Below are 12,994 nucleotides of genomic sequence, written 5' to 3'. Positions count from 1 at the left end.
CCATTTCTCCCTGTCCTGTCCCTTCAAGCCCTTGTAAACAGTCCCTCTCCACCTTTCCTGTGTGCTCCCTTCAGGTACTGAAATAACACAATTAGGTCACCCTGAAACATTCTCTTCTCCAGGCTGAAAATTCTCTCAGCCTTTCCTCATAGTAGAACTATTCCATCCCTCTAGTCATCTTGCTGTCCTCCTCTGGCCTGGCTCCAACAGGCCCATTCTGTGCTGGGAACCTCAAAACTGGGTTCAATTTAAGGGTTGTAAACCTTCAGCAAGGATTCCTGCCTGTGTCAGTCCTCTGGCCAATCCTCAGGAAATCACAGGCAGATGAGGAGCTGCAGGCTGGTGGGTTCATCAGATGATACAAACTGAATGCTCCATACAGCCACATCAAAGCCTCTTCCATGTTCTCCTCAGCTGCAGGCAAAAAGCTGCTCATTGCCTACCAGGAACCAAGGATCAGGGACACAAATGAACAACTCATGCAGGAACCCATAAACCAAAGGGATATTCTTGTACCATCCTATGTCACCTGTTCCTGGACCCACACAAAGAGTGCCATTGCACAAGGCAGTACTACAACATACGCAGCCAGCAGACAGAGCACGATGCAAATAATCTATTCAGAAGCTAACATAGCTCAAAACCTCGTCTTTGAGCTGTGAAAAAGGCAGAGTTCTTGCCATGCTTTGATAGACATGTTGAGACTGCTTCTCTCTGACATGACAAAAGGCTCAGAGATCTGTGACACTGTGACTCAGTTGCAGAACTGCCATCAAAGCTGGCATAGGACAGACACCAAGCTGCCAATGTGACTCAAGGCGCTGGATCGCTCTGTGGCACGTCTTCCCTTACCTATTGACCAGAGATCTGCGTGTGTTTGCGTGGGCTGAAAGAACTGTACTGGCCTTGACTTGATGGAAAAGCTGATTTCCAAGCAAGGGGCAGGTTGTCCTCATCCTGTGAACATTGTGACATCTACAAACTGGCCTGTCTGTTTCACAGAACCCATTTATTCTTTCAATATTGCTTTGTTATCTGTGCACCAGCCTTCTTTACAAATGGGTGTACCGGTGTGATGCAGCTCCGTGACAATGCCAGAAATTATTTCAATTGCCACTGCGTGGGAGGAAGTGCTACAGTATAAAGGCGCCCTTTATATCACAGCTGATGAGGTGTGGGCTCCTGCACATCACAGACCAGACACTCAGGGGTAGAATTGTGAGGTTTGGGATGGAAAACTGAGTGGTGAGGTGGGTGGAAAATTGGCTGGGTCAGGATCGTGTGAGTGCTGTGAAGTCCAGCTGGCAGCCTGTAGTTGGTTGAGTCCCTCAGAGATGAACCTTCTCTGGAGTTTCCACAGAACTGCCCATATTTTTGTGCTTCCTGTGCTCATGGGCACCTCAGCAAAATGAAAGCAAGCCCCTCCTTGCTGGTAGCCACAACCCTGCTGCATTCATGTACTCTGACTTTTAGAAGTTTTGTCTCAAATTCTGGAGAGCATATGCTCCATATGGATCATAGGGCTGTGGCCTGGCACTCAGCTCCCTCTTTGATGGTAGAGCAGCCCTCCTTTAATGTGATGCCAGCCGTGGATGGCAGTCCCATGGTGCTGAGCATGGGGCATCAAACACTATTAAACACTGCTAACTTTGACCAGAGATGGTTTTCCTTTGGGAAGGAGGAGGCCTGCCACCACCTGAATTTTTGTGGGGGGTCACCAAAGTCTGTGTGAGTTGTGGCTTTGTGCTGTGGGCAGCAGCAGCAGCAGCAGCAGCACAGATGTCAGTGGTCAGCCCTGGGGGAGTCTGCTGCACCTGCACGACAGCCCTGTGCAGCCAGGAAATCCCCACTGCCTAAAGGCAAGAAGGGCTGCCCTCCTTAGCTTTGCCTCTGCTGTTACTGACTGGTTTTGCATCTCTTTGTAACTGCAGGGAGCAGGCTCCAAATAAATTATAAATGTTTTAGTCCTCCTTACAAGTAGAGGAAGGTTAATAAAAATGAAAAGGGACATGACACTCTTGAGCAAGTGACAGAGAGGAACAAAACCTCTACTGCTTTCTTCTCTTCCCTATCTCAGGGACATTTTAAGGATTACTTGAAAGTCAGATCTCCACCAGACTTTTTCCAAGAGTTCCAAAAACTACCTTTTATTCAGATTACCCAGCACTTAAACCAATTGGAGAAATGCTTCTGCTATTCCAAACAGTTTAATCCATGATCAGTGTGATTAACGAGACCACCAAGAGAGGAAAGCAAGTTGGGTCTGCCTCTTGTAGGAAACACTTTTTTTTTTTTCCTTTGTGGCCCAAAATTTCCTCATTCTTTTTCTCAGAATGGTGTGAGAGAGCGGAAGTGTCTCAGTTTGAGATCTAATCTGCTCTGCCATCACAGGAAGCTATAAAAGTGTCAAACAAGCTTTCAGTTGGTATATTTTTCTAAATAAGAAGCCCTTTGGACGAAGCCTTACTGATTAGACATCAGAGTGGTTACAGCTCATGCCCTTTGTTCCCAACTACTTAACCTTACACCTGTATCCCCTTGCCATCAGCCCAATAGGCAGAGTTTAATTCCTATAAAATATAGCAGCTCTTGGGTGTTTTGCTCTGTTGAAAGCTTTGCCTATCTCACTGCCACTGGCTAGGGAGGCCTATTTTCATTTGCAAACCTGTGCAAATTAACATTTCTCTGAGTATTTATATCAGGGCACAGCTCTGGTCTCTCTGGTTGTTAGTCCTTGACCCAGCTAACTCAGCTGCTTCTTGACAGTCACCATCACATTTAAGCTCACCTTATGCTTTCACAGGTTCAGCAATTTTGCAGATGTCTTCAGAACCTGAAGACTAAGTGCCTCTGCCACAAAAGCCAGAAGATAAGCCCCTCTGAGAGGAATTTAAGCTGAATTTAGTCCTTCTCTAAACTGAGGAGATGATAGAAGCCAATTCAAACCCATTATTTCAGAAGTTAAGTCATATTAAGTGATGTCAGTACTGCATGTCACGATACACTACTGGCTGGAAAAGCATTAAGAAACAAATACAGCTGCTTGATACAAGCTCTCACATCCTTCATCCCACCAAGGGTTCTGCATCCCCACCACACCTGGCAGTATGGAGTCATTGCTGCTAAATGCTGACATTAGTTGCTGTTATGAAAAGTTAAAACCGGAAACAAATCCTAGTAGCTCCCTTTCTGGTGTATTTTTTTCCTAAACAGAGTCTATTTACTCCAAATCTTTGAAATCTTGTTGATGCAATTTTCAAAATATACAATTTTTATACTACAGCCTTCAAAGCATATTTGTGTATTAGGAGTCTGACAGCCGTGGTCTTTCGAGAAGTCATGGAAAGTACAGAAAACACAGTGGGGAAAAGAAAAAGAAAGGGAGAAAAGCTTTCCATTTGTTTATAGCTTCTTCAGAAATACTCCTTTTTGGGGTGGAACTTTTTGTGTTTCATCTCTTCTGAAGGTGATTTCCTTTCAAGTTGTCAGCAATATGTGGAAACTTTTTAACATAAATGCAAAATGCCTCAAATTATGAAAATGCTGTGACTAATGACTGAGCAAAAAGTCTCTCTGTTTATTTGATACACAGATTCTTATGCATGCTAAAAATGCTCAGTGGAATTACTGTTTGCTGTGTTAGTCTTAGAAGAGAGCAGTCTTTGAAATGTAATAACCACATTAAAAATCAAGTATTTTTAAAGGGCTTAAACACATGATTCTGTTTATTATTGAAGGAAGAACTCTAAAAGAAGACAGGCAGTTAAAATGTGTATTCCAGTGTGAAATATACTGGGAAAAGACAATAAAATCTCATATGAAAGACAGTCATATACAATACCCATGTTAGCTCCTGAGTTCTGTATACAAACAAATACTCTATTAACAAACTTCACACCACATACAAATGGCCACATCTTCACAAAACGTTATCATAAAAGCATAGCACTGATCCTGATTTATTTATTTTTTTTCCAAGTTTGAATTCTCTGTATAATGCTTGGGACAAATGAGAACATGTGTGAAAAGAACCATAAAAAAATTGCCACTGCATAAACCATTCAGATGGCTCTGTTCTTCCACAAGATGAGGACCACAGAGAGCTGAATTCAGATTTACCCTACAGTTCTTTTATGCCTTCAGGAAAAAGTACAGGAAATTATAGTCTACTTTAGAGCTCATCTTGGAGAAAAGTGGTGAGAAACAGCTTTAATATTGGTGAGAATTGGCTTGGTACTTTTCAAAGTAGGGTTTGACTGTACCCACATTTTTATTACGATGATATATCAATGAAAATACATTCTGTAAACAAATCAGCAAAACACAGCTGAAAATAGAGACAGTGTGATTAATCCATATGTTTTTAAAATAAATATGTACAATATTTACATTTTGAACAGTTCCAGAAATGAACATCTCCAGATCATGAACCACTACCAAAACCATTTCTCTACTGTCATAGAAAATGCATTCACTGTACAAATATTTATAAATACTTTAGTATAAACTTTTTCAGGGAAATACCTGTGGATTTATTGAAAAGAAAAACACGAGAAATTCTTATTATCAACTAACATTTAGCTATCAATTGTCCACATATGGAACAGTTTAGAGCATCATGAACCAGAAAAAAAGTAGATTTTCAGTGTTGAGAATATTTTGTTCTGCTTCCGTGCCATCATACTGACAAATGTGATTGTCTTTTCTGAAAACCTGCAGAAAAGCAGCAGGACCGAATCAGTTTGACTCACTGATTGTTATTGACTGCACCATGTCAGACAGGGCTTCTGGGTCTGCTTCTTCTTTACCATTATCTGAATTTTCTGATGAGATGTAACAGCCAGAATCTCTTGGACAGTCATTTAACTGTGATTTGTCAAAACTCTGGTGAAGGCTTAAGTTCTGCGTCTCCTGATCACCCTCACATTTCTGCTGTTCTTCAACTAGAAAGAAACAAAAAGAAAGAAAAAAATGTCAATGCAAGTACCTTGGGAAAGAGCTGAGACAGCAGCATGGCTGATCTTGAAGAACTTTGGAAACAGAGCTAGTAATCTACACATGATTACATCAATATATTTTGTCCATCAGAAACAGAACCCTCAGCATCAGAGAATTAAAAGTATGATTACACGAGTGTAACAACATCTGAGTTGACATTGAGTTTGGTCTTTTTCCTTCTGGATGTTTCTCAGAGATGGATGCTGGAGGCTTTGGCCTGCTGCTTTACACTGAGGTCCTTCAGGCTGTGCACAGTGCGTGGTCACCGAGCCCACAGCAGGGATGGAACCTTTCCCCTTCCCCTGCTCACATATCCCAGAGTGAGATACTGAATTAACCACAGTTATTTCATAACTAACATAAAAAATGCACTTGTTTTCTAACACACTGCACTGTCTAACACACACTGTCTTCTGAGTGCAACCCCCAGCACTGATGTGCTCTCTGCAGGATGCGCTGGCCTTCAGAAGCTCTCGGCACAAAGACGTGGTAACCAGCTTTTCTAAAGCACCGAGCTTTGCTGCAGGAGTGGGTGGCTGATGGAAACTTCCTAAGCTTAGCTTGATATCCAGAAGGTTATTTTCCAAAACACAGAAACCTCAGAGGAAGCTGAGATGCCTGAGATGTCTGCTGCATGGTTTTTGAACACTGTTCCAAAACTAAGTAGAAGCAAATTATCTTGCAAATAATTTTCCCATGTTTAAGCTGCTGTATGACTAATCTGCTCAAATTCAAAAATCTGGAAATCAGTGGCAGTATCAACAGATCTCTCAAGAGAAGCTCAACAAGAGAGGACATACATGAATATAATGGCTCTTACATGTACTGGTTTAAAATTTCCTCTCCCTGTTCTCTGGTTGTGAAGCACATGTTTACTCACATTAAATTTCTTAAGAAAATAAGCTATAAAATATAAATATTTCCATTTCCTATTTTTTTCCTTGTGCTGTTATCAATCTCCTGTAGCTGTAGATTTACATTTGTATCTGCCTTTCTGAACAAAGTGTAGGGAACACATCTCAGAGGAAACAGATGGTTTTGCTCCAGACTTTTAGCCCTTCAGTACCTTTTTGCTTTTGCAAAGAAAGTTCCCTTCTGCCACTTGATTTGTTACTCCTTGGTTAAACAGTCAGTTCTGGATCTTTAGTCATATTTAAACTGTCTGAATTCAAGTTCAGGCAGAATGGAAGTTCAAAGATATGAAGGATTAAATGCTGTGTCAAAATCTAAATCTATTTCAGTTCCTCGAATTTTAAAATTTCCACAAAGAACACCCATATTGACTTTTATTTCAATTGTTGGAAATGATAACATTTGGTAAAATGGGAAAGACTTTAAATTTGATTTTTTTCCCCTATCTTGTATTGAATAAAACAAAATAAATTATAAATGAAAGACTGATTTTTTTCACTCTTTTAGAGTGAAATGGAACAGCGGGAGAGTTTCTTTGGAGAACTTTTTCATTGTGTGAGATTTCAATGAGCTTATTTCACAAAGCATTTTGAGTTATTGAGAAACATTTTGAGGTATTGATGGAAGTCCTGTAGATTTGTTTGGCCTGATGGAATCTGCTTAATATCTTCTAGCTTCCAATTGCCTAATAAATTGAAAAACTAAGTTGATTTTTTTAAAGAATCCAGACTCAGCTTAGTTATCTTTTCAATGAAGTCTGAGGGTATAGGCATAACCATATGTATTTTGAATAATAATAACAAAAAAAAAAAAATACTTTAAATATTTTCCAAGGAATAAAAGTTCCACCTTGTTCCCAAATAAATTAATGGTTAATTGCACTTGCATGAAAGAGTACACATCGAAGCAGATTTAATTGATATCTGTAACTGTTTGATCTCCTTCTCACTTTACAGAACACAGTTTGTCATGTCAAATGTTATCTCTCTCTTTGCAGGGAAAATATTTGATCAGGTAGGGCCCAATTGATTTCTGGTTGAAGTCAGGAAGGAATCACAAAGGCATCACACCGGTGAAGGCACTCCTGCTGCTGTTGGCAGCAACAGGAGGAGTTCAGCACAAACGAGAGCGATGCCCCAGCAGTCCTGAGCATCTCCAGCTCCTTGCAGAACCCTCCCACCAGGCAAAGAGAACCAAATCTTGTGCAGCACTCGGAGCCCTCCTGCCCTGCTGCCTCCCTCCTAATCCCCTTGGCTGCCTAATGCTGCTTGCTGCCCTTTCATCTGCTCTCCAGCATCATCTGCTGCCCTGGCAAGCACTGACCTAAAAAGTGTTAATCCTGTTTACATTTTCAAGGTCAGAGAGGAGCTTCCATCCACTTTGTTTGTTTTACAATGGAAAGAAGACCGAGTAACCATTGGATTAAAAGGAAAATGCAGTTTCAGTCACTGTATTAGTGCCTTGTAACTGCTTGTCTAGGTAATCCGAGCAGTTCCGATGTGAACAACAGATTCTAATTTATTTTTTTTTTAAATCAATGTCTCCCTAGTGTGTTTCAGGGGAAAATGCACAGACAAGCCTGGAACTGAGATTTTTTTTTTTTTTTTTTAAATCTGAATTTAAGTCAATTAGGAAAATGAGAATTTTCTGTTTAGAAGACATACTTATATATAAATTTCCTGTAAATCTAGTTGAATTTTCTTACATGAAAAACTGAAAACTGAAAATATTCAGGTGTTTGAGACAATAAAAATGTTACATTTTTATTGTTCATTCTAATCAGAAAAAGATGGAAGAACACCCCTCCACCTCCATTTTTATGTAGAAAAGACTGAAAGCAAACTTTGGTGCCTTTTTTTTCTCTTTAAAGCAGTCTTAAATTTTATGCAGTAATTACTAAACCACTTGAACAGGATGCTGAGTATCATAAAAATACATAGCATGCAATTTTAGAAGTTGCTTCATGAGAAGAGCAAAGCAACTTTTGCTCTTTTTCTTTTTAAGCTTTTGGCTCGTCTATTCCTTTCTACTCAAGTCCTTTTTCTAATATGTACATACTCAAGTTCTACATTAGGAAAGGTAGGTTTGCTGCCTTAATCTTTTGGACATCAGAAGAAAGCCACACTGCACAGAAAACAGGAATTGATAAAATTAAACTGCCTTTAGACGTTGCAGAATCATCAGAAATAACTATCTTATCAACAAATGGAAGTCCTATCATTTTTCTACAGTAAAGCAGTTTCACATAAGATAAATGGCTCTCAGTCACTGTTGTCTATGATATGGCCAGAAGAGCCCAAGATATGCATCATTTTGACACATATATTCCAGTACTCCTTTAGACAGTAGGATTATATTCAGACTTCTGAAAAAAATGTGAGGCCTTTAGCCTTGGTAAGAGATGTGTGATGCATCCCTTATCTTCCTCACTATTTAGACCTTTAAAATGAGGTTTTGTTATTCAATGACTTAGATCTGCACGACACATGCAAGGATAGATTTCTTTTTTCCTTCACCAGCGCTTTTCCCCTTTCTAATGAGGTTAAAGTCCTGATTAGGGAAGCACTTTAATCTTGGGTTTAAGGAAATTCAACTCAAGAATGCACAGAGGTCACTCTGACTCCTGTAAGCCAGATGAATGGCAGGAAGCTTGCATTTTGTCTTGGACAAAAAGAAGGTCATTCAAGAGCAAACCAAACTTCCTGAGTGTGCTCTCTGAGAGTTTGCCTTTGTGAGTTTTCTCCAGGAGAACTGGGCTAGGAGTACCGTGCTTTAGGCTGAGTCACTCACCTGCCCTCCTGGGACGTGCTGTGGTGCTGTACTGAGCAGCACCTTTCAATAACTAAAGACTCAGAATCACAGAATCACAGGGCACGTGGCACAGACCTCTGGAGATCATCTGCTCCAACCCCTGGAGCAGGTGACACAGGAATGTCACCAGGTGGGTTTGGAATGTCTCTGGAAAGGGAGCAGCTGTTCCAGTGCTCTGCCTCCCTTAGTGTAAAGAAGTTCTTCATGCTGAGATGAAACTTCTTGTGTTTTAGTTTATGGCCATTGCTCCTTGCCCTGACACTGGACCCCACTGAACAAAGTGAGTTTCTGAGAATGAAGCCAGACCTCCTTTGAAGGTACCCAGGCCACGTATCACCTGTACCAGTTAGACCACCTAAATGTGAACATTAAATGAGAACTCACGAAGCATCAGTCTCAGAAAATAACATCTTGGAACAGTAAAGGGCAGTAATTCTTGGAAAGGATGCAGAGAACATGAACTGGTTTGTGCAATATTTTGGGTATTCAAATGACTAAATATTTTGTGGATGTTTACAGATATGCAACTTAAAATACAGCATTCACTGAAATCAGTGGCATAGCTTTTGTTGGAGGGAAAAGTTATTGAACAGATGTGAGAACTTGTGGTGAAAACAGGAATGAGAAGCTTCTTTTTTAATCTAAAATCTGCAGGCAAACAGATGTGCCTAAAAAAAAAAGAACGGTGAAAAATACTAATGCACATGCAAGGACGAGCTTCCTTGGGAAATGTGGCAATATTATGTTCAGGCCAATGGGTTGTACCACAATACAGAAGGGGAGATTGTCTTTGAGCACTATTTGACTGACAAGATCCTGTGTGATCCCATGTATTGAAAGGGACTGCCCAGTGTAAAATGGAACTCTTGATGCCTGGTTCTCACGTAAGGAATGTATCTGAGAACTGAAAGTCATATCTTTATCACCTACCTTGCTGTCCAAGAATAAATAAAGAGTAAACCTTATTTGGTATTAATAGTGGAATTTAAATTATGATCTGCACTTAAATATGAAAAGTAAGCTAAGGAAAATTATTTGGGGAGATAAGTGTAAAATATGATCCCCCAAATCGCACACATTCACCTTTTGGGATTTTTCCATAAAATTAACTGCATGCACATATCCAATGAAGTCTATTTTTTCTTTAGCTCAGAATAGCTTTGGACTAGTGTAACCCAGTGAATTTCAGGGATGAACCTCTTGATTTAAATCATCTATGTGAGAAGAGAATCAAGCCTATCTTGCACACATAAAAATGTGTGTCCTGGGAAGTGGTCAAGAGAAGAAGTTCCAAACTTCTTTTATTACTTTATTCATTAACCATCCAGCAACTGCTTCGCTTTAAAAATAGCATCCTACAAAAGCACAGACATCCATCTCCTGTCTAGAAGCCATCTGGGAGAAGAATGGAAAGCTATTAAGAAATACTTTATGAAAAGCCTTTTTTTCTTTTTTTTTTTCCTCACAGCCAAGAATTCATGGAAACCAAGACTTTTGCCCCAAATATATAGGTCTGACCAACTTATAGAAAATATAAAATGATGTCTGAGGAGGGGGAGAAGGTCATGAGAAGCTTACAAATCCTTTCAGTTTCAGGATAACCTTGCTACGTGAAGTACTTGAAGATGATGAATTTGGGCCTGGACTCCCAAGAAAAGGGAGAAAGAAGATAGTACAGTAATAGAAAGAAAAATATGCTTAAAAAACTCTCTGTGGTAGCATTTGCTAAATAAAACTTACATTTTAAATTCATGGTATAAGATGGGTAAAATTTATTCTTTCAAATTCATTCAGGTCTAAATCAAATGTAAGATTAAAGAAATCACTGCCAAAAATCCTATGTTTTGCATGGCTTTAAGTAGCATATAATGTGGAAACGACTGCTGCAGGTCTTTTGGTTAGAAAACTCAATAAATGTTTATTCTGCAAAATGAATTATACAGCACAAGTATGTGTCATGAAGATATTACTTAGTATAACATACAATAAATGTCAAGAAAAAGCCAAGGAATGACAAAGAAATTAAAAGCCTTGTAAAAACCTCTGGACATCTCACAAGATCAGATTTCACATTAAAGAAATATGAAATGTTGTTTTACTGCATTTACAGGAGGATCTAGTAAAATGAGGCTAGCTTCCAGCACACTTGGCTGTCTGAGTAATAGCAGTGTCACCAAAACTCAGAAACCCTTGTATTTCAACTCTGGGCCACACCTGACTCTCCATCCATTCATCAAACACATGGAAGCATGAATGGAATGCAGAGACATGGAATTCTTCCAAGCTCTGTGAGAAAGATAGGCCTAGAACAGTAAATACAGTCTATGGCCTTAGCTTATTTTTTAATAAAGCTTACTTTTAAAAAGTGAAGTTTTTACCTGGAAAGTGCTGAAATTCTATCTAGAATTCTCTTGGCCAGTAAACAGATTACATTGTAGCTGTGGGTAATTATGCAGTTCACTTCTAAGCAATGCACAAAATCAATTTTAATTAAAAAATCATTTATGCTGGACTGAGCCATGCCCATTTAGGTAAAAAAATATATTGACCCAGGAAAGTTCAGTCCAGATGCAGAATTCACTTTCTCAGTAGCACCCAGCTCTTTCAACCCAATTTTCTAATCTGATTGACAGAAGGACAAAGAGGTCAAATGATTTGTACAATGTCAGACTCATGTGGAGCTTATCCCCAAGATCATCTTGACGCCCTGTCTTTTGTTATAACAACTTAACAGATAGCTTCTATCCATTTTGGTCTTTAGTATCCTCCTTTCTGGAACAGGTTGTTCAGTTCTCTTCCCACCAGTCACATGACAAATGCTCTGATCCCTTTGCAACCAGGCAAGGCAAGGATTCAAGAATCAAACTAGGGCAATATTTACTCATGGCTTACCTTAAAATACACATAAGTCTTACAGAAATTAACTACACTTAAATGAATGCTTATAGCTGGCATGACACAAAAAGATGTTTTGGTTTTGGTCCCTGTGAGCATTCATAAATTCTGGGAGAATTATTTGATTGCATTTGAATACTGGAAAGATTTGCTACACCTATCTTAAGTGCATGTGAAACAAATATTCATTTAGTCTCTTGAAATAAGACTACAGTGTCGCCACTGATTCTGAAACATGGACCACTTTATAAGATTTAATGTTTTTATTCCCAGAGCTGTTAAAAGAATTTGAACTGTTAGACTACCATGCAGATAACATCAGGGATACTGTTTCACCTGGAAAAGTGACTTAATCCTATGCTGCCAATGTAGGAAGAACTCGATTTGGATAAAAAATGTGAATAAATTCATTTTCAGTATATGGAACATGTAAGGACCTTGCCAAGCTTGGTTCTTGCACAGGTGCATGTAGATTATTAAGTGTTAAGACACCAGTATCAAAAGCTGCTTGCTCTGCTTTTTTGTTACCCAGCAAATATAAATAGCAAACCACACTCTCACCACTACCGAGTAGTTTGGCACTGGTGTGGTCTGTTACAAACCATTATGTTTCAGTTTGGCTTTCACACTGATGCAGAACTGAAAATTACAATCTAACATTTTTCTTTACTATTTTTCTGGTGTTAAACATGGAAAAACATTCACAATAAAAAGTGCAGAAAGTGCAGCAAGGCTGGTTCCCAAAAAAACACACTATACTCAGTATATACACTTTCAGGTGACTTTCTGGCAGATCCCTGTGATAAAACTGCAAAATATAACCCTTTTTTTTTGCTGGATTTAGTCTCTCAATCGTTGCTTCTACATAGACAGCCCTTCAAGAGTTCTTTTCAAACCTGTCATCTCACAGAGCTATAGACCAGAAAGAACTTCTAAACCTGGAGGGCAAAGAAAACCTTTCTAATGCTACTCTAATATGTTTGCAAGAGCCTTTCTCTGGAAGCTAAATAAGAACAACTTAATGTACAAATAGGGTTCCAAAAAAAGCCCAAACATTCAGCAAAAAAAAAAAAAAAAAAAAGGAAAGCTGCCTACATACTGAGGAGATAATAAGTGGATGCTGACAAAAATTGATATTAAACTATCCCAGGAAGACATTGTTTATCCTTCTCTCTCTTTCCTATGCTTCTCAATTGGAAATGCACATGACTGCTCAGCACAGGGGGAGTATGCACAAATATTAAAGAAGAAGAAAACACCTCCTGTTTTCATGTCTAATTAAGTAGATGTTTGGCTGTAGTTTCTGCAAATTTGACATAAATTATATACAATTCAAAGTCAGACTGGAAATATCATGAGAAAAGTTTTTTCCTGTTCT

The 12,994-nt window shown here is 39.2% G+C and overlaps 1 protein-coding gene across 3 annotated transcripts in view; it reads right to left on the bottom strand.

Moving 5' to 3' along the window:
• Positions 1 to 3,707: 3,707 nt before the first annotated feature.
• Positions 3,708 to 12,994, bottom strand: part of SAMSN1 (SAM domain, SH3 domain and nuclear localization signals 1) — a 64,924-nt gene continuing 55,637 nt past the window's right edge. For all 3 annotated transcript variants that reach the window (XM_058829660.1, XM_058829661.1, XM_058829663.1), the window contains one exon: positions 3,708 to 4,943. In XM_058829660.1, the coding sequence (XP_058685643.1) occupies positions 4,738 to 4,943 (206 nt within the window). In that variant the 3' untranslated portion in view covers positions 3,708 to 4,737. The remainder of the gene's footprint in view (positions 4,944 to 12,994) is intronic.

This window comes from Poecile atricapillus, chromosome 1 (genome assembly GCF_030490865.1).
Source record: "Poecile atricapillus isolate bPoeAtr1 chromosome 1, bPoeAtr1.hap1, whole genome shotgun sequence".
Taxonomy (NCBI): Eukaryota; Metazoa; Chordata; class Aves; order Passeriformes; family Paridae; genus Poecile; species Poecile atricapillus.
Note: the sequence above shows the minus strand (reverse complement) of the source record. Positions and strands in the feature narration are given on the sequence as shown.